Source organism: Pterocles gutturalis, unplaced genomic scaffold (assembly GCF_000699245.1).
Source record: "Pterocles gutturalis isolate BGI_N339 unplaced genomic scaffold, ASM69924v1 scaffold639, whole genome shotgun sequence".
Classification (NCBI taxonomy): domain Eukaryota; kingdom Metazoa; phylum Chordata; class Aves; order Pterocliformes; family Pteroclidae; genus Pterocles; species Pterocles gutturalis.
Window position 1 is genome coordinate 24,885 of NW_010132906.1, and position 19,429 is coordinate 44,313.

The 19,429-nt window shown below is 52.4% G+C and overlaps 1 protein-coding gene across 1 annotated transcript in view; it reads right to left on the bottom strand.

The window, feature by feature from the left end:
* LOC104467292 (astrotactin-2-like) overlaps positions 1-19,429 on the bottom strand; it is a 92,780-nt gene that overhangs the window by 15,550 nt on the left and 57,801 nt on the right. Inside the window, exon 3 of the mRNA XM_010081023.1 lies at positions 18,472-18,613. Within this exon, the coding sequence (XP_010079325.1) occupies positions 18,472-18,613 (142 nt within the window). The remainder of the gene's footprint in view (positions 1-18,471; positions 18,614-19,429) is intronic.

The window sequence follows — 19,429 nt, forward strand, 5'->3', positions numbered from 1 at the left end:
GCAGAGGCTGTGGGGTGACCATGGGCTGTGCTGGCATCGAATGGGCAGCTTGAGGGGGAAGGCGAGTTTCTGAGCAGCTCGGTGCCTGCTGCTCGCTCAGGAGAGGCATCGAGGGAGGCGACATCAACCTGCCACCACCACCCAGTGAATTGTGCTTAGGTACTATACTTCTGCAAAAGGACTGACACCTTCTGTTTTCATTGCCATCACAGAATCATATAATCACAGAATGGTTTGGGTTGGAAGGAACCTTAGAGATCACCAAGTTCCACCCCCCTGCTATGGACACCTCCCACCAGCCCAGGTTGCCCAAAGCCTCATCCAGCCTGGCCTTGAACCCCTCCAGGGATGGGGCATCCACAGCTTCTCTGGGCAACCTGGGCCACTGCCTCACCCCCCGCACAGTAAATAATTTCTTTCTCATATCTAGTCTAAATCTGCCCTCTTCCAGTTTAAATCCATTACCCTTTCCGCAGAGCTTACACAAAAGAGTGGACAGGGCCATCCTGAAAAAAAACAAAATCTTTTAGAAAGCTCTCCTCACTGGTCTACCACCCAAAAAAAGTACCTTTTATAACTGGGCTTCTTTTAACCATCTGTGACAACTGCCCTTGCTCCCGTTGGGAGGAAGAGGTCAGCAGCAAGGCTGATGCCATGCCAGAGGATTGAAGCTTTGCCGTTACATGCACACACGAGGCTGTCAGTAAACTGTTCTCACAATTCACACCTTTTTTTTTCCAGGACAGCAAATGCTGTGAGACTAATCGTTATCCTTCAACAGATGCCTCCCAACAATACCCGAGCACAGTTGTCAGATGGAGGGAAATAAATGTACCTGCCACAACATGCCTCAGGTGTCTGATGCCTTTTGGAAGTGTATAAAACAGTGCCCATCAAATACTCATGGTGGGAGGAAGGGCACAGGCTGCTCTGCAGAGTAAGAAGCTGCCTGTTCAAGGAGAAGCTGATTTCTGAGACGGTGAGGGCAGGTGGAGCAACTGCAGGGCTGGTGATGGGCTTGCACAGCCATGGGTCACCTCTGCCAAAGTCACCCAGGGTCATCCCCACTGTGAGGTGACCCTGGCTCACAGCTGATGCCACGTCCATGCTCAAAACCACTGGCCTGAGAGTGTGGTATTTCTCACGGGAGCTGCCAGGGAGGAGGGCAGGGCCACTTAATGCTGCTGCATGATAGGGGTCCCATGTGGGACAGTGACACACCGGTGTCAGGGCTCATAGAGGTGTTCTGCAGCCCCCACTGCATGTACTGCAAACCCCACAGCTGCCAGACACCCCAGTATGTCAAGAGACAGAAACTAAAGCAGTATTAGATGCCTTCTCACCCAGGACGTGGATTTGTCTGAGGCAGTGGCTGCTGTCCCCTGGGAGCTGGGTGGCACTTGGGAGATGACAAGAGGGAGAAGCTGAAGGAGGGTAGATTTAGATGAGCTATTAGGAGAAAGTTTCTTCCTGTGCGGGTGGTGAGGCAGTGGCCCAGATTGCCCAGAGAAGCTGTGGATGCCCCATCCCTGGAGGGGTTCAAGGCCAGGCTGGATGAGGCTTTGAGCAACCTGGGCTGGTGGGAGGTGTCCCTGCCCATGGCAGGGGGTGGCACTGGATGGGCTTTAAGGTCCCTTCCAACCCAAACCATCCTGTGATTCTATGATTCTAGGAGAGGCTCGTCGCTGAGCACGTCTACGCACGAGTTTGATGCTGCTCCAGGCCTCCTAGGCTTGCCCTCTGTCTCTGCGATATGAGGCCATGGGCAGCCAAAACCTGCAGCGGGCACGGGGTGAGCTCTGGTTCCCCCAACTGCCCTCGGCATGGCAGCAAATACTGCACACTGGAGCCAAGCTACAATGCAGATTCGCTGAGTTCTTGCTCCTTTATAGCACTTCATCAATCTCTTTTTGTTTCAGATCCCTGTTGAACAAGATCCAAAAAAAAAAAAGGATGAAAGGGAAAGAATAAAATTAATTAAAAAGCCTGACCATTTCTTGCTACTGCCTGGATCCACTGCCTCCCTGCTAGAGAAATCCCAGGAAGGACGTTCACCTTCACAGTCATAACATCTCAGTTTCCCAAGAATTCCCTCAAAACCCTGTCAATAAACCCCACCAGAGCAGCGATTCCCAGTACCTCCATGGCTGTGAAAGAGAGCCTTGATACACAGGCCACCATCTGTTCCCTAGAGCCCTGCTCCTGAATGGTACCTGTGTTGGAGGGCCAAGATCCCACAAGGAGCCCATTTGCCAGCCAGACACCTTGCAAGTGGCAGAGCCAAGATTGCCTCAGGTGAAAAACGTGTTTCACTGGAAACGAGGGAAAAACGCCAGTGGGTTTCAGCAGGGCCATGGCTTCACCCAGAAGGTGCAGCATGGTCACTGCATCCTTGGGGTGCCTTCACCACCCCGGGAACGAGAGCACCAGCAGTGTCCCTTATCCCCCCTTACCCTTTTCTCTGTCTTACAGATGTCCTCCTTTGTCACCCCTGCTCCTTGCAGCCACTGGCAAGGAGCAGGTAATGACTTCCTCACCCTTGATAAGGTTTCTCTTGCCCCGGTGTGTGTCTCGCACTCAGAGCACATCCTTTCAGGAGCAGCTTTGCACCACTGCTGAAGGAAGAAAAAGTGGCCACTGCACAATGCTTCTGGTGGAGATGAGAGACGGATGAGACAACAGTTCGTTGGCATGGCAGCAGGACAGCACACCCAAAAAAGCCACCCTGAGATGAGATAACATTAACACAGCCTATGTTACAACCCTGGGGCTTTAGTTCCTTGGCACGCTCCAAGGAGCAAGAGGTCTTGGTCTTTTATGAGCTTGAAGATGCCCAGCAGATCCTTGGGGTGTCCCACAGGGATGGTCCCTGAACTCTGGGGACAGGATGATGGCAGAGAAAGCGGAATCATTGTGGAATTATCAGCTCTGGGGAGGAGGGAGAGAAGGCGTTCAGAGTCTGTATTTCTTGGCAGTTGTGTCCTTGCTTTCATCCCGCTGCCTGTGAGGATGAAGATTCACAGATGTGCCTATAGAGGCAGCGCAGTACGAACCGGGCCAGCTCTTCCCAATTTCCACCGCCTGTCCCAAGGCTTGGGGCACAGTGTTCTCCCTTCTCTGCTTGGCAAGGCCAGAGAAGGTCCCCGGTCACCCAGGATGTGAATTCTCACCTCCTTCGTCAGAGTGAAGAACCAGAAGGAGCTGGTGCCACTACAGGCTGGTGCTTTTGCCTCCAGCGAAGCGAAAACAGCTCACATCAGTCTGTTGAGTACCAGACTCCTTGTTCTGCTAGGACTCGCCAGGAGATCCCAAACAAAGCCCTTGGACAAAGATCAAATGAGTTGCCTTCAGCTTCTCGAGCTGCTGGAACAATTCTGCCCCTCGCCACGGCTCAGATGGGCACCCGAGGCTGCAAACCGCAGGGGTGCATCCCACCCCAGCTGCAGAGCATCAGTGAGAGCTGGTGATGGATCGAGCTGTCCTGGGCTCAGCACAGCCAAGGAGGGCTTTCCCCAGGCACTCTGCATCCCACAGGGCTTGCCACAGCCTTCACACGGGCACTGCAACACTCATCGATCCCTCCAGCTCTCCACAATCCACCCCAAAACCCCTCTGCCCCCAGGGCCCGGGGATCCCCAGGCAATCCCCCATCCTCTCGCCCTCCTGCTGCGATACCTTCTGCTCTCTCCTTGGGACAGGGACAACCCTGCCCCTCTTCCTTCAGCCACAGACACCCTGAAGCCTCCAGCCCCAGCTCCACGAAGGTTACGTGTTTAGGGGTAAGTCTCTGAGGTTTTGCTTGTCTTCTTCACATGGATCTATGGCCAGGTGGCTTTCAGCCTCATCTGAAAGCATTAGTGCCGCGTGCTGGGTGGGTCTCCCAAGAGAGACCATCACTTCAGTATCTTCCCTGGGCTGTTCCTGGGATGGCTGCCGTCCTCCTCCATGAACAGACAGCAGGGCTCGGGGATGCTGCAGCTGCAGAGATGAGAGGGCTGCTCGGAAGGAGAGAGGGAATAAATCAAACTCTTCCTCCAGTTGTGCCAGGGAGAAAGGAGAGCCGAGCGAGGCCTGGACCCCTGCAGTGAGCTCCACAATGGAAATGTTCACAGCTAACCATACCAGCTGTTCAACCTACCAACGCTCTGCAAAGCTTGGCCATCGCCCGCCCTGGGGAGATGGGGGGAGAGGAAGGTTGTGACCCTTGGCAAATTGGGAAACATTTGCCCCTCCCAACCTCTCAGTCACTCTAAACAAGAACCAGACACTCCACAGTTTGCTACCCCAGGAGATCCCCTTGGTCGGGCTTGTTTCTCATCCTCCTGGGGACTTGGCTTCCATCTGGGCTGCTGGTTGAAATCCAGCCCAGGCTGGTAGCGACTTCAAAAGCCAGTGTCATCTGAGGAGTGGTGGGTGGTCCACGCCAAGCAAGTCGATGGCTGACTGTTCTTATATAAAGCCACCACAATGAGGCCTCCTGCTCAACTGCCTCAGCAGAAAGGCGGAGGGCTGCACCGACCGCAGGGAGTGGAGCTTCTCCTCGGCCACAGGTTGGTCCCTGTGGTGCAGGGCAAGTCACCTTAGCAGGCTGGCACAGGAAGGTGGTCGTGCACCCTAAGAGCAGAGGGTGTTGATCCATCTGTCTCCGTTAGGTTTGTCCCCAGCACCACTGGCCAGTCCTAGCTCCACTCTCCACGTGAAACAAAGCACGACAAAGCATGACAAACCCGGCACCCACGGGAACCCCTGGATGCTCACAGCATCCCAGCCAGGATCCACATGCACCAGTCCCTGAGCGAGAGGCATCTGCACCCCGTGCCAGGCTGCAGGAGCGGCAGGGGAACCCAACGGGTCCCTGCAATGGCCCCACAACATCAGCATGGGGATGGCGTGGGGGGAGGACAGTGGCAAGGCAGGGATGCTGCGTGCTGGTAAGCCTCGGCAGAAGGACACCAGACATGTCTTTGGTCACTGCTACACATTGTCTGCTCCCCCGATGCCCTGAGGCCCCCAGACTGAGGAGGGACAGGGTGGGGGGCTGGCAGCGAGCGGGAGATTCTCACAGCTCTGGCAGGCAGACAGGGAGGGTGGAGGGTAGGATGAGATGGGGGGGGGAGCGAAACAAATAATAAAAACAAAATCCCAGTAAGCACGTTAGAATTCGTTTGAAGTGCAGCGGAGCTTTCAGGCAGGGCTATGTACATCTCCCAGCACGGCGTGATTTACACATTCCTCGTAAGTGAAGGAATCTTCCCTGATTTGAAGTAAAACAGATGTTTTGAGTTTTTCACCCCCCTCTTACCCCCTTTTAATAATTTCTTTATTGAAATGATGGCCATACAGCCAGCCAGCCCAGAGCAGGAGCTACCCCAGCAGGCCTCTGCCAGGACCGGGGACCCGCTGTCCTGCATCGCGGTGGCTGTGCTTGCGAGCGTCCGGAGATGCAGAGACGACCCTGCTCTCCCAAAAACACTGCTCCAGAGGCATCGCTCCCTGCAGGTTTCTTCCCTTGAACTCCACTCTGGGTGGAAGGATTGCAACTCCCAGCAACTCTTCCTCATCTGCACCTAGAACTAACCCTCGGATCCTCCACCCCTGCTGCACCAGCCCAGGTCCAGGAGACTTTCTAACCTCTATGACTGCTCCAGGACTCTTGTTGTGTTGGATGGTTGTACTTGCCTTTGCTCCTACACCTTAGCATCATGTCTCACCTCTGTTGTGCTCCATCCTAGCACGTCGATGGAGAAGGGCAGCCTGGCCGATGCCCAAACCAGCAGCAGCTGCTCACACATCCCAAGGGAAACAACCCAGCACAGGGGACGGTGTCGGGCAGGCAGGCTGGAGCTGGGACTATCTCTTGGTTTAAGCACTGTGTGATCTCAGCCAAGTTACTTTGCCCCTATTTTTTGTCCCGTGTTTTTCACCCAGGAGAGTCATTTAGGGAAGGAACTTCCTTTTCCCAGAGGGATGCACAGCACTGAGGCAGCGGGGGCTTCTGAGTGCTGGATGATGCTGTAAACTACCAGCATAGCCATGCCCTGGATTTTACACTCAGAATAACAATTCATGGCCAGTAGCAAATGCATCTGGCTCCCTCCATCTATCTTTTCTCTTTTTTTTTTCTTTTAAACCCTGTTGTTATTTCTCAGTACTTCGTTGGTGGCAGGGTGGGAAGGTTTTTTGTAACACATTCACGTACCATTGGGACTCACTCCCATTCCCGTCTGGTACAAGAGATTGCACAAGAGAGAGAAACAAACGGGGATGAGGAAATGCGTGTTTATGAGAGGCAGCGCTGTCATCGTGAGCAAGGGACCCCCCGCAAGAGAGCCGGCCTGGGAGCCAGTGCAGAGTTTCCATTCTCTCCTAACGCTCCATTCATGCCTCGTTTCATACCTCCCCGGGGGCTCCGCGACTGGCCACGGTCCCACAGCACGGCGCGGGACTCACACCCCCCGCGTGCCGCCTTCTGCGATATTTGTTGTTGGGGGGGAAAGAGAGAGATGTTGTTGTCTCATAATGAATTGAGAAAGAGCAGCGCCCTTTGCTGCTGCATGAGCTCCTTGTTTTCCTCCCATGGCGGAGGAGCAGGCCCTCCCTCCTGCATTGCCCAGCACCATCCCTGCTGTGCACCCCACCTCTGCCTGCTCCCCTCCTGCACCCCTGCTGCCTGTCCTCTTTGTTAACACCCTCCATGGATGCTTACATGGTCCTTCCCTGCTTGAAGTGCTGCCATCAGCACAATGAGCATCCTCCTGACCCGATCAGGAGCCCTCCATACAATCCAAACGATGCTGCTGCCTCCTTAGATACAGTCACCAGTAAATAACCTTGACTGCAGGGGTCTGGAAGAGTGAGAGACCCTATAGCACCACTGTTAATGATGGAGGACCGTACATTGTTTGCAGATGACACAGAGAGGGTCTCATCGCTCGCTACTCCCTGCCCCGGCACCTTCCCCAGGACAGTCCCTGCTCCACCTCACTTCAGATGGCCCTCAGCTGAAGTCACCCCAGTGACAATTACTCCTGCACCCATGGAACAGCGGATCTCTGCACTCTCTTGCACGTTGCAGAGCTCCCAGCGATGGGGCTGGGGTCCCCCCCGCACACAGGTGGGTTATTAACAAAACTGAATGCAATCTCCCATGCACACATACTACAGCCCACTGGGGTCCCTGCAAGCCCCCTGCCTCCCCCCTCTTCTCCGCACACCTCAATTTCATTATCTCTGATCTTGAGCTGCCTATTACCTGCTTTTTGCCAACATAAATATTTAATCCCGGCACACTGCACAGAAAGGCTCTTGTGAAGTTAATACTTCAACTCAGGTTTCCACTTGGAAAACAATTCAGCGTGTGGCAGTGCAGCAGGCACGAGCCAGGGACAGGGCTGAAGGCTGGAGGTGGCCTCCAAGAGCCTGGGAGCTGTGTGGGGTGACACGGGTGGGCTGCATGCCATAGGGTGGGCTGCACCGGGGCGGCTCGTGCAGAGCAGGGATCACACGGATTTGGCCAGGCAAAGGGCTATGAGATGGTGGGTTTATGGGGCTGTTGGGTAGCACTAAGGTACATGTTCCTGCTGCTGGTATGGGAAGGACCCCCAGCAAAGCAAGGGCGGGGGGGGAGGTGGTGGTCCCCAACCTCCCAGATCTACACCCACAAACAGTACAGACAGATCTGCTCAGAGTCCTCAGCCACACATCCCCACGTGCTCGGGTCCAGCACTGCCAAAGGGCAGCACCCATGGGGACACAGCACCACAAAACGTACACAGACCCCACCAAAGCCCCCAGACCCAGAGGGGAGAAGGACAAGAGGCAGAAATGACAGAGAGGGTGACACTGGAAGTGCTGATGCTCCACAAAGGCAGCCTGTCACTTGGGTAAACACATCACAGCCTGCAGCAGTGATGCAAAGGTGGGATTTACAGGATCAGCCCAGGCAGCTTCAGGTCCCCACCAGCCCCCCCATAATGCCTCGACAGGGACGAGGCCAGCCCGGCAGGCAGGACAAAGGGGTGGGATGCACAGAGTCCTTGTTTCTGTCTTGGTCTGCTTTATGGCATAAAGTAGGGAGAGCTGCATTGATGCAACTCTTGGGCATCATCCCAGACTTGCTCCGGGACAACTGAACTCACAATTAAGCAAGAAGATGTTGTCATTAACACAGCAACTTCCGCTGGAGAACTGCCCAAGCTGGGGACACGCACTAGTCCTCGCCCATGCAGGACGGATGCTCCTGCAAGAAGTGAGGTGCAGTGCAGGGCCAAGAGGACAGCTGGTGGCAGCTGTAATGGCTTGAAATCCTTTCTTTTACATCTGCGGTGACATGTCAAAGGGCACTGAAGCAGCATTTTGCTTCTCAGGACAAGCGTTTGCTTGTTTTCAGAGGTTCCCCCAGCAGCCTGGGGTGTGTGTGCTGGAGAGGGCACAGCCGAGCATCCCCCACCCCATGCAAGAAACTGGTATTGGCTTGTGTAGAGCCATCGGTGTGCAGGATAGGTACCGCTCCACACCCCATCACAGAAAGGCTGGAAGACTGTGATGTTGCAATGATGCAAACCAGAGAGACAGAAAGAAAATATGCCAGTATCCCAGCCCAGCAGCAGGCCCTTCTGTTTGGGGTTGTGCAAGGAGATGAAGAGCTGAGGCTATTTCCATAACTGCAGGGCGGTGGGAGATGCTCAGAAGGAAGGAGGAAGTGATGCCAGGTGCTGGCATGCTCCAGCCATACCTCGGGTTGTTGCTGCTGTGTGCTGCCCTGCGGCTTCCCCAGCAGAAATCAAGAGGAGAAAAGACGGAACAAAAGCAACAGGCCCCATTCAGGGGTATGACAGCCCAGAACTGAGCTGAGGTAAGCGCCCAAGCCCACCTCACTGGGCTGGCCGCCTGCCCAGCCAGTGGCCTCAAACATCTTCCAGCCACCCAGCACCGAGTTGCCTGGATCGGGGCTCCTTTCACACCCCATCCTGCCACAGCAGTAGGTCTCCACCCCCAGCTCTGCCAGCCCATCCAGTGATGAAAGGACCCTGCCCCACCACCCCCTCCATCCACCATCCCCTGAACAAAAAGCAAACCTCACCCCCAACTTCTTTTTTTTAGAAACATTTAAATTATGACATAAATTTTGTCTCCGAGGGTTTCAGTGAAAGCCATGGTATTTTCTTTCTCCTTTTCATAACAGAAACCATATTAGTGTATAATCCGATTTATCACATTCCCGATGAGGGACCAGGAGCAATGAGGGCACGTGTGCTGGGAGCAATTGCTCGGAAGGTACTGAAGGCAAATATCCTTGGCAGTATGAGGTGGCATCAGACTGAGGAGACCAAGCAGAGACCGAAGGGCTGTAGCTCCATCAGGGAGCATCACCCATGGCAAGTCTCACCTCACCATGTAGCTTCCAGCTCTGCAACCAGGCAGCTACTTCTTGGCTTTCTCTCCATTTCATTATGCTGTTCTCACCGTACAGGAAACCCAGGAAAGGGTGTAGCTCAGTTTTAACAACACATCTGCTTTACAGGTGGGAAAACTCACAAAGCAGCAGCTACTCTGAGGTTACTTGCTAATCTTGAGTATCTCCTTTGTACACTGACCCACTTTGGAGCAAATTTAGCTGAAGGCAGCGGGAGCTGTGGCTCTGACAGTGAAGCCTTGAAGATGATGCTCCACAACAGAGATGCCTGAATTCACTGGTTACTTTTGCAAACCCAGGTTCTGCAGCAGGGACCTGGCCACCTAAGCACTAACATAACGTGAGACAGGCAATGAGGGCTGTGAACCTGAGGGGTTTCTAAAGCTTCAGGACGTATAACTGAAAAAGGTCCCGAAATGTGGGCACTCCTGACAAGTCCACTTTTAAGCAAAAGAGTTAAGCAGCAGCCGTTGCAGTGGAGGAACTGCAGGCCATGACCATCTGAACACAAGGTTGTGCCGTGTCTAGGGGAGCAACACCTCCCTTCCACACCACTGAAGATGGGACAAGCACAGAAAAGCCCAGATGCACTCACTATCCTCAAACTAGGAAAATACAAGCCAACTTCTTTTGCACGGAGGAAACAATCCCAAAACGCAAGGAATAAGTTAAAGGTCACTCGAGATCTACTGGAAAGCAGCCGAGTTCAGCAACCGCCTGTGCAGGGGCTCCGTCACCCGTGCAGCTCCCCCGCGACACACTCTCTGCAGCTGGGGAACAGCCTTGGCCCTGAACTTCAGGGGTGAAGGGCTGGCAGGGCTGGAGGGGTTGCTGTGTGCTGATAAACTCCAGTGTGGCATGACCAGGAGGTGGCTGCTTACAGAAATACTGTTCTGCACAAGCCAAAGATTAAAAGAGTTTTGTTTTTTTTTTTAAATACATTGCCAAAAAAAAAAAGGAAAATGAAGATAACAAAGTGCTGTCTGGGAGACAAGGCTGGTGATGGACTCTCTGTGATGTTGTTGTTACAAGGAAAGGATAGCGTGGGATGTGCTGCAGGTGTCCTTTGGAAAATGAAGCAAAAACAAAAATGCTTAACTCGTTTTAAGGACTTGCAGACCATATGTGTGATGTAGGCACATTGCTGGTCTGAGCTGGGACAGACCTGGTAGGTAATGGCATCCAAATTTTGTCTCTAGAGTGTGGAGGAAAAGATGGGCAGGTAGGATTGGCTTGTGGCTTATCTTTTTGTTTGGAGGAGCATCACCTTTTGAGCCAAATATCTCCAGCTTTTGGGACCTGGGGTCCCACGCAGAGTCTCTCTGAGCTGATTTACTCCACGGGCTGTGGGTATGGCTCTAGGTTCAGATAAGACCTGTGGCTGCAGTAGTACCTGAACACCTGGGCCCCAGAACAGCTTGTCACATCCTTCCTGGGGCGTATTTACAGATACAGCTGAGCTGCTTTTGACCGCTCCTTAAGGCTAGAATTAGCCTGCTAAAAACTTGGGTTGTCTGCAAATATCAGGTTGAGCAGCTACTGGGCGCAGGGAAGCAGCCAAAGGAGGAGCAGAAACTTCCCACCCAAACATCAAAGCATTGGCTAGTGACACATGAACCCACACATGGCAAATCCAAGCATCGTTTTTCAGAGACAAAGTCTGCCTGGGGTGTACAAGAGGTATCCAGCCACAAAACAATGCTCGGTAAAGGGATAATCACCCTAACAGAGTCCTGAGCAGCAAAACACCACCAGCACCATCCCACGCAAGGCTCTAGCACCCATCCTGCTGCAGCCCAGCCCTGTCAGCCCAGCCTTGCAGCCCGCCTGATCCCCCCTGCCCTCCTCCTGGTTGGCAGAGCAGGCGTAACGCCACGGGACTGCCGAGCAAACACAGCCGTGCCGCCTCTGCCTGGGCTGGCTCGCACGCAGCCCTCTCGGATCCCTCTGCATCACGCTTGCCCATCATTTCAAGTCCAGGCTCAGCACGGGCAGAGCTTGTTTTGGGCTGTGCACACCCCAGCAGGGCTGTAAGCAGGACCTGGAGCTGCAGACGTGATGTTACAGTGCCTCTTTGTGTCAAAGCCCTGCTGCTGCCCCAGTCACGGCCAGTGAGCATCGCTCCTGCTAACCGCCCCCGATGGAGGTACAGCGGCAGAAGCTTCATCTGCGCTCTGGCAACAGAGGGGAAACTCCAGCTGGCAAAGTGGCATTGCCCACTGGCAGTGTGCTGGGCAAAAAAAAAGTCATTTTGCTGCCAGATTGGCTTTGCTGGGAAAAATGACCAACACACTGAGAGCAAGAACGAGAGAGATGGAAGAGTGTGAGACACCAAGCTGGCCAGCAGCATTTTCGAGGGCATGCCACGGTTTCCTTGGTGGGACCTCTCGGGTACCTTCATCCCAGACTGCACATGGAGACTGGGAATAGGAGACCCTATTTCTGTGCAGGAGGCATTGCTTAATCCCCTGAGCAAAAAAGCAATTCTCTTACGTGCTCTTCTGAAGCAGGGCTCATGTGAAGTGTGAGCAAGGGCATCCCTCGACTCTGCTCAGCTCCAGCCCACTGAAGAGCTCCAGACATGTCACACCACCTCTCCCTGCCTCAGTTTCCCTAGCTAGGCCACGGCCAACAAGAACAAAACCATTTGCCCTTCTCCTGAGCCATTTCTCCTCTACAAGATAAAAGAAACACCCACTCCAAGGAGTGAATTCCTTGTATCCTGGGAGGGGAGAGGGTTCAAACCCCGCTGTAAGAATCAAATCAACATGACCCTCAGCTTTCCAGCCCTCAAGCAAAAGGTGCACTATACCATGGAGAACTGATGAACAAAACAAATAACCCCATCACAGCAGCAGAGGGGAGGTTTTGCTGGCTTGGAGACAAACCGAAGCCTGTGTTGATATTTACATCACATCTCTCATACTCGCTCTCCCATTAGTCAGTGAGATATGGCTTGGGCAGAGCTGTGTCTGTGGCATTAGGTTTCTACACACTCAGAAATTAGAATACTCTCCAAGTCTGTAACTGTGAAGAGTTGGTGACAGGGACTTAGTGATGGGGAAAAGGTGGAACTGCAAAGGTCCATTTGTCTACCAACAGATGAAGAGGCCAAACTCCTCCTCTCCACGCCACTACCACTCCCAGGAAGAATCCTATATTCACACACTTCCCCAGATGCTATACCCTACAATGACCTGTCCGTGCCTCCTCCTCCTCACTCCCCCACTGACAGCCCTCCTCCAGCCACCCCCCAGAGCAGTGATGCAAATGGGCCAGGACCCAGCCAGGTTTGGGGCTCGGACGCCAGGAATTTTTAGAACAAAAACACCAAGAACGTTATTGCAATCCGGACATCCTGAGGAAAGGGCAGGGAGGAGCTGTCGGCGGGAGGCAACAAAGGCTGTTCTGTTTCTCTTTGTGAGACGAGGTATGAGCAGAAACAGAGAATTTGGGGAAGATAACCTGGTCTTTCCAGCGAAAAGGAGGGAGATGCTCACAGGCTTGGCAGATACTGGGGAAGACGGTTCCACTGAGGTCAGTGGAAAGGCACCTCCTGACTCCAGGTCTGTCCCAGGTGGCCGAATACTGGTGGCAGGGACAGATCTGGTTCTGGAATGAGGATTCAGGCACAAACCCAACTTTCAGAAGGGCAATGGCGAATGGTCGGTACATACTGCAGCAGCACCTGGGGGCCCTGTCTGAGTCACCCAGGCTGGGCTGTACAGAGACAGGGAGAGAGACCCTAAAACCCGAGCTTCTAAAGGGAATAGGCGAATAGATGAGGATGAAAGTGAGACAAAGCGATCTGCTTACACCACTCAAGAGAACAAATGGCAAAGGTAGGAAGAGCCTCCAGCACCTTGACTGGCCATGAAGAAAGCATGAATGGCTTTTCCATGGCTTCTACATGAGTACTCTCCTAACACTGGAGACTTCAACCATAGCCCAACCTCCCCCCATGCACAGGACCTCACTAATATCAGCAGAAAGAGAGACTATCTCCTTCTGCCGAGCCCTGGCCTCGCTGCACAGACCATCTTCCATGGGGCCGATCCACCTCTGCTGTAGCAATCTGCACATAGCCCAGATGGGCTCAGACAGCTCGGTGCTGGACTTACTTCAGTAAAACCCCATCCAAGCCAGCATTTGGGCAGCCTGGTTCTAAAGCAAGCCTAAACTGCTGAGGAAGGACGAGCCTCCATTTGGAGCACAGGCCTGGGATTTAGCAAACATTTGTTCAACTCCTGACTTGCCTTGTTTGAGCTTCCGCAAGCCAGGAAACTACAGCCATACGCTGCTGGAGTTCAGGAAGCTGGAGAGCACGCGGAATAGGAGAGGTGGATTCAATGAAGCAGCACAGCTCCTGTGCACACAGGCGACTCAGCCAAGGGCTGGAACAGCTGTGTTTTAACCCATGCCACTGAGCTATTTGGGATCTGTCTCAGATTGCTCCAGCACTCATTCACGTGTCTTCCTGACAGAAGACCAACAATAACAATTAGTATCATATAAGGAGCAGTGGGCTGTTGCCAGCATTAGCACACTCTCGCGCACCAAGGGTTTCCATTCCACTTTTCATCCCAGCTATGCACATGGCAGAGGTCAGTCAACATTAATCAGCCTTGTTCTGGGCCAGCTCCTTCAGCACATTCAGCTCGCTGAACTGCAATCGCTGTCCCTCCGTGCTGTGATGAGTTACCCCTACTCAATGCGTTTGCCTCTTTCCTTAAGCTCCCCAAAATAAAGTCTGTTCACTGTTAGCCAGCATATGATGAGAGAGGCTAAGCCTGGCCATGCTGGCGATGGCCTCCAGACCCTACAGGGGATGACACTGGCTGGTCTTGGCTTGGTGGGTCTTGGCAGGAGCCTTGTCTTGTCATTCGGAGGTCTAACTGAATCCCCTTCTATCTGACAGCAGTGCCCCATCTTCATCCCCTAGGAAGGGGTTTCCACCTTTCCAACACTCCTGAAACATGCTCCCTCAGAGCTTTGGGCTGGTTCAGGATCACCCTGGGGAATCCCTGCCTGAGCCAGCAAAGGGAATGTGCATCTGAGGCTCCTTCTCAGCACATGAAACATGCTCCAAGGAAAGGCTCTGGAAGGGATCCTGATGACTTCCATATTATTTCCAGTAAATTTTGAGCTGATTCTTGGCACAAACAGCGGAAATGAATAGGCTAGGTCAGGAATGTAAATAAAGCGAAACACTGGGATTTAATCTAATCTATAATTATAGTATCTGTGGTGCAGGGAAGAAGTTGGTGTGATTGCACTGCAGCTCCATGGAGGAGCTGGAAGGTGTTTTCATTTCCTTTTCCAAAATTTCCCTTTTTTGGCTGAGGGATAGTTGGTGTCTCCCCAAGTATCTGCAATGAACGCGCTGGGCTGGCAAAGCTGCTTTCCGGCAGCCGATCAGGTACGGCTCAGCAAAGAGGCATCCCCAGGCACTCAGGGAATGACGGAGTGAGAAGCTGAGATGGATGAGCTGGCGAGGTGATGAGCTGGGCTGAAGGCTCCGAAAGGCTGCGGGATGCACAGGGGAAGCTCCTGTCTCTGCAGCAAAGAGATCGGTTGGGTTTGTAGGGTGCTGAGCTATGTAAGGCCCAGGAGCAATGTAAACTCAGTCCTCCAGGCTGAGCTTGACCTCTGAGACAAGCCAGAGCTCTTTCTCTTGACCTGTGTTTGGTGCCTGGTGCATCACCGGTTGCCTGTCACAGGGTGGTGCTCCCAGGCTCCCAAACCATCAGTCTGATTGGCACTAACTGGTGTCTGGACTGGCTGGTCCGTGCAAGACGAGCACTTAACAGACACATAGACATCTCTCCCTCTGCCTTCCTCACCCCATCCTCCTCCAGATCCACCCAGAGGAAGCTTGACAGACTGCGCTGGTCTAGCTGAGCTCAGGGGAGAACAATCCCCTCTCCTGTGATGCATTTTGCAAGAATTACAAGACTCTGTTTTTTAAGATCTTAAACCAAACTTGACAGTCATCAAGGACCATTCTCAGTGTCCCTGTGTGTGTGCACACCAGCATGTTCACACGACAGCAGCATGGAGCCCCACCACGGGCACCCGTATCTGACACACCAGCAGGAACGTCCACGCATGTACATGAGCCTATGGAGCACATGCATCTTTGTTGACATGAACTGCTTTCCCTCTGAAAACCCTCTCTCCTGGGACTAACATCTCAACCAACGTACTACAGACAGGGCAAAGAAAAGGGCTGACAGGCAAGAAACTTGCATCAGCCTGAAATTGCAAAGGACAAAGAAATTAGTTCTCCTTTTGTTAGTTTATGTTTGGAAATTACAGAAGTCTCAAAAGCAGCGGAATCAACCAGACTTTGCTTGTTTATTTGCTTGTAGAGCATTTTTTGGTTTTGTTTTTCATACTGAAGTCCAGCTTTGATCTCAGGCTGGTAAGACTCCAAAGGAATGGTCAACAGCAGGGTGTGATTGCCGTAGGTACCAGAGGAGAAAAGGGACAGAATGTTCGACACATTTATAGAGCAGATGAGACTTCCATGATCTCACAGTCCCCTCTCTCGGTTTACATGATACCTTCAGACTACTGAACAAGTAAAAGCATCTGCCTTTGAAGAGCTCTGATGCTGCAGACTCTGTGCTCACCTAACAGCCTAGAGAGAGGCGCAGCTCCCTGCCAAGCTGCTAGAACCAGGATTATACCCAGGCCAGAGCCTTCCAAGATAGCTATTTTTCCACCGAAACAAATGAAATGAGTAGAAGAAATTCAACTTCAGAAATGACCCTGTGCCCCCGTTTCTGTTGTCGTTACGCCTGTGTGGGCTTAGAACAGAGTGTTAGCCTCACATTTCCTTGTTCTGGCTTTCTTCAGGCTGTGTTGCAACTGGATGGATATCTGAACAAAGGGATATTTAATCTGTATGCTTATGTATCTGAGAATGCACAGATGCCAAGTAAATATGTGCTGGTTAGGTCCCAGGTTGGAGTAAATTGTGTGTGTGTGTGCTGGATATGTATGCACCCACGGCAGAGCATGCAAACACGCTGAGGTGTATTGGTCCACGCCGGTGTGCCGGGGCGTGCAGCAGCAGATGCTGGGGAGGGTGTGCTGTATGTGTGCATGCACATTTTCTGGATGCCCAGGAGTGTGCGTCCACGCCCCACAGGTGCCAACACAAATCTGTGTCCATATATGTGCATTTAATCGCCCACAGCCCTGGGAACGGCGTGCCAAGCCCTGCTGAGCATTAGCTATGGGATGGAGCCAACACTGTGTATCACCCCAGGGCCTGTCCCTGCAGAAGGATGAGGTCCAAAGCTCCTCAATGCCAGGGGACTGATGCCCGATGGCTGTCTGCAGCCATGGTTCCCCACAAAACCTCCTGTCCCTCACCCCAGGCTGCCGACGGGGAGCAGGAGCTGACTGCAGCCATCCCCAGGACACGGGACATCACCAACCTCTGCTCACCCCCTCCGAGGCCATGTGCCTCACAACCATGAAGCAGAAGCCTGGCTTTGACCAAAGGGATGACACAACCCTGGACAAAGCCTCTTGCCTCCCACCCAAGGCTCTCCCAGCCCTTTGCAGACATTGGGAATGAAATCACAGAGCCCTAAAGCGACGGGTGAGTGCAATTATCCCTGCCCAGCAGATGGGGAGGATGATTTGGCAGCCTAGGCTGCCCAAGAACCAGACCTTCTGCCTCCCAGCTCCATGCATTCACCTCGGCAGCAGCCTCCCCATCAAACCCAGTGGCTGTTCCCTCCCCCAGCGCCCCCGGCAGCCGTAAGCCCAACGGCTGGGAGCTCACAACTGGCCAATTTTATGGGCAGCACATTATTAGCAAGCTCTGCGGTTGCTCCAGCCTCCCCCTGGCACCTTTTCAGAGCAGCTCTGTTCCCAGAGATATTCATAATTATATTTATGCATTACATGTATTTAACAGGAAAACATTTCCAATTATTAAATGGCAAGAGGTATCGCTTGGAGCCCACTCCTGGACACAGCCCTGCTCAAGAGATGTGTAATAGAGGCTTCTCCTTCTTCGGAGGCTGTCAACAAACTGAACTGGGGAGTGGTGGAGGGGAAGGCAAAGGGAAAGTATTAATCAAGATCTTTAAAAGTCCTCGCTGACAGACCATTTGCCAGCTCTCGCTTTAAATGCTTTTGTGGTCCCATAAAAAGTTTCATTACTCACTACAAAATGTGTTTTAATTATTACAGTCGCTCTGACATTAAGCCCTGAGTGTTTCTCTCTTGCTTACTGTCTCTCTTCTGTCTCCTTGCCCTCTTTCTCTCTTTTTTTTTTTTTTTTTTTTTTTCTTTCTTCTCTTCTCTCTTACTCTCCTGACTCCTGATATTCACTCAAGAGAGAGGATGTCCTGGCTAATGAGCCAGGTTGACATGCCCAGACCCTCTCCAAAAGATATTGAAAGAGAAGTTAATACACAGAACCTGAAATTATCCCTTTGCTTTGGACACTAATTACTCCACAGGATTCAAAAAGAAAACTCAACCCCATGTGCTCAAAGCATATCTCAGAAGAGTCAAATAAGTGAACAAGAACACCAGCACAGGCGTGGGCAGGATCCCTGCAGAAGTGACCGGGTGGTGGGCAGATAGATTTGGTGTCTCTAACCTGGTTTATGTGTCCTACTAACACACACAGCAACTTACATAAACCACACCTATCTCACTTTTGACATCTGGCTATTTGGGTCCACCAGGCATTTGGCAACTTGCTTCAGTCTGACTACATTAGCTCAGTTCATCCAGGAGAGACAACCCTGTCCCACCAGGCGTGGACCTGGAGGACCAGCACGCTGCAAATGCGAGTTATCCCAGTGGAGCCTCCCATGGACTCCCAGTGCCTCCAGTGCCGTACTGGCAGACTCTGGTTTTCCATTCCCCTAGCAGAGCCTAACACCCAAAGCAACAGAAAGAGTCTCATCATTTGTCCAGTCTCTGGCATAACATGGTGCCAACCAAAAGAGTTAATAACAATTAAATCACATCATTGGCGATCCCCCTTTGCCCCCAGCAGCTCCCCACACTCCTCTCCTTACTTGTACAGACCATCTGGTTCCAGGCACTTGAAAATGACTGAATAGAGGCTGGTTTCAGGGACATCGCCGTGGCTCCTACCAGCTGCCACACAGGATGTTGCAAGGCCAGAAAGCAAATCATCCGCAAAGCTCAAGGATTCTCCTAGAGAGCAAAGAGATGAGCAAGACCGAAACATCAATATAGGTGCAAAATTATTGCTGACCGTTTAAAAAAAACACGATAGGAACACCTCTACACTGGACAAGCAATCAACAAACTCCAGCTGGCTGTGGCTGGTAGGAATGGCCCCAAGTCTATATGGAGAACATCACCTATGGACAAAGTGAGTAGAAAACACACCTGGGCCACCGGCTGCAATAGGGAGCGGCTGCAGAAAGCAGGGCCAGTGCTAAGCCACCACTTGGGCAGTGGAAGGGTGAACTCACAGAGCAACAGGCAACGTATGGGCTCACTGCAAACACCCCATGTGGGACCACCATCCCAGGACGGGGTCCAGGTCCCCAGAAGAACTGGAAGCCTGGCTAGAGAGGGCTCTCCTCCCCTACTGCAAATCCAGCTCCTGAAGGGGACATGGCTTTTTTCAAAAAATCACCTGCCCCCGTGAAATATGTTCGTGCTATGGCAGATCATCAGGAAAGGAGACACTTTAAGAGCTTGGATGGAATTGCTTGTAATGTGCTGGGGTGGGGTTTTTGTGGTTTTTTTTTCTTATTATTTATTCAATGAAAATAGGTAGCTTTGCATTCCCTTTCATGTGCATTCCCTCTACTGGGCTCCTGGAGCTCTGACTGGAGCTCCTTCAGCTGTGCTGAAGAACACTTATCGCTTTACAAGCATTCTAAGAAAGAAAAAACTAATTAAAAATGCTGAAAAACTTTTTTTTTTTGGTCTTCTGGTTTATAAAGCTTATTAAACACTTAGCTCATGACCCAGCTGAAACTGCAAATGCTCCATTTA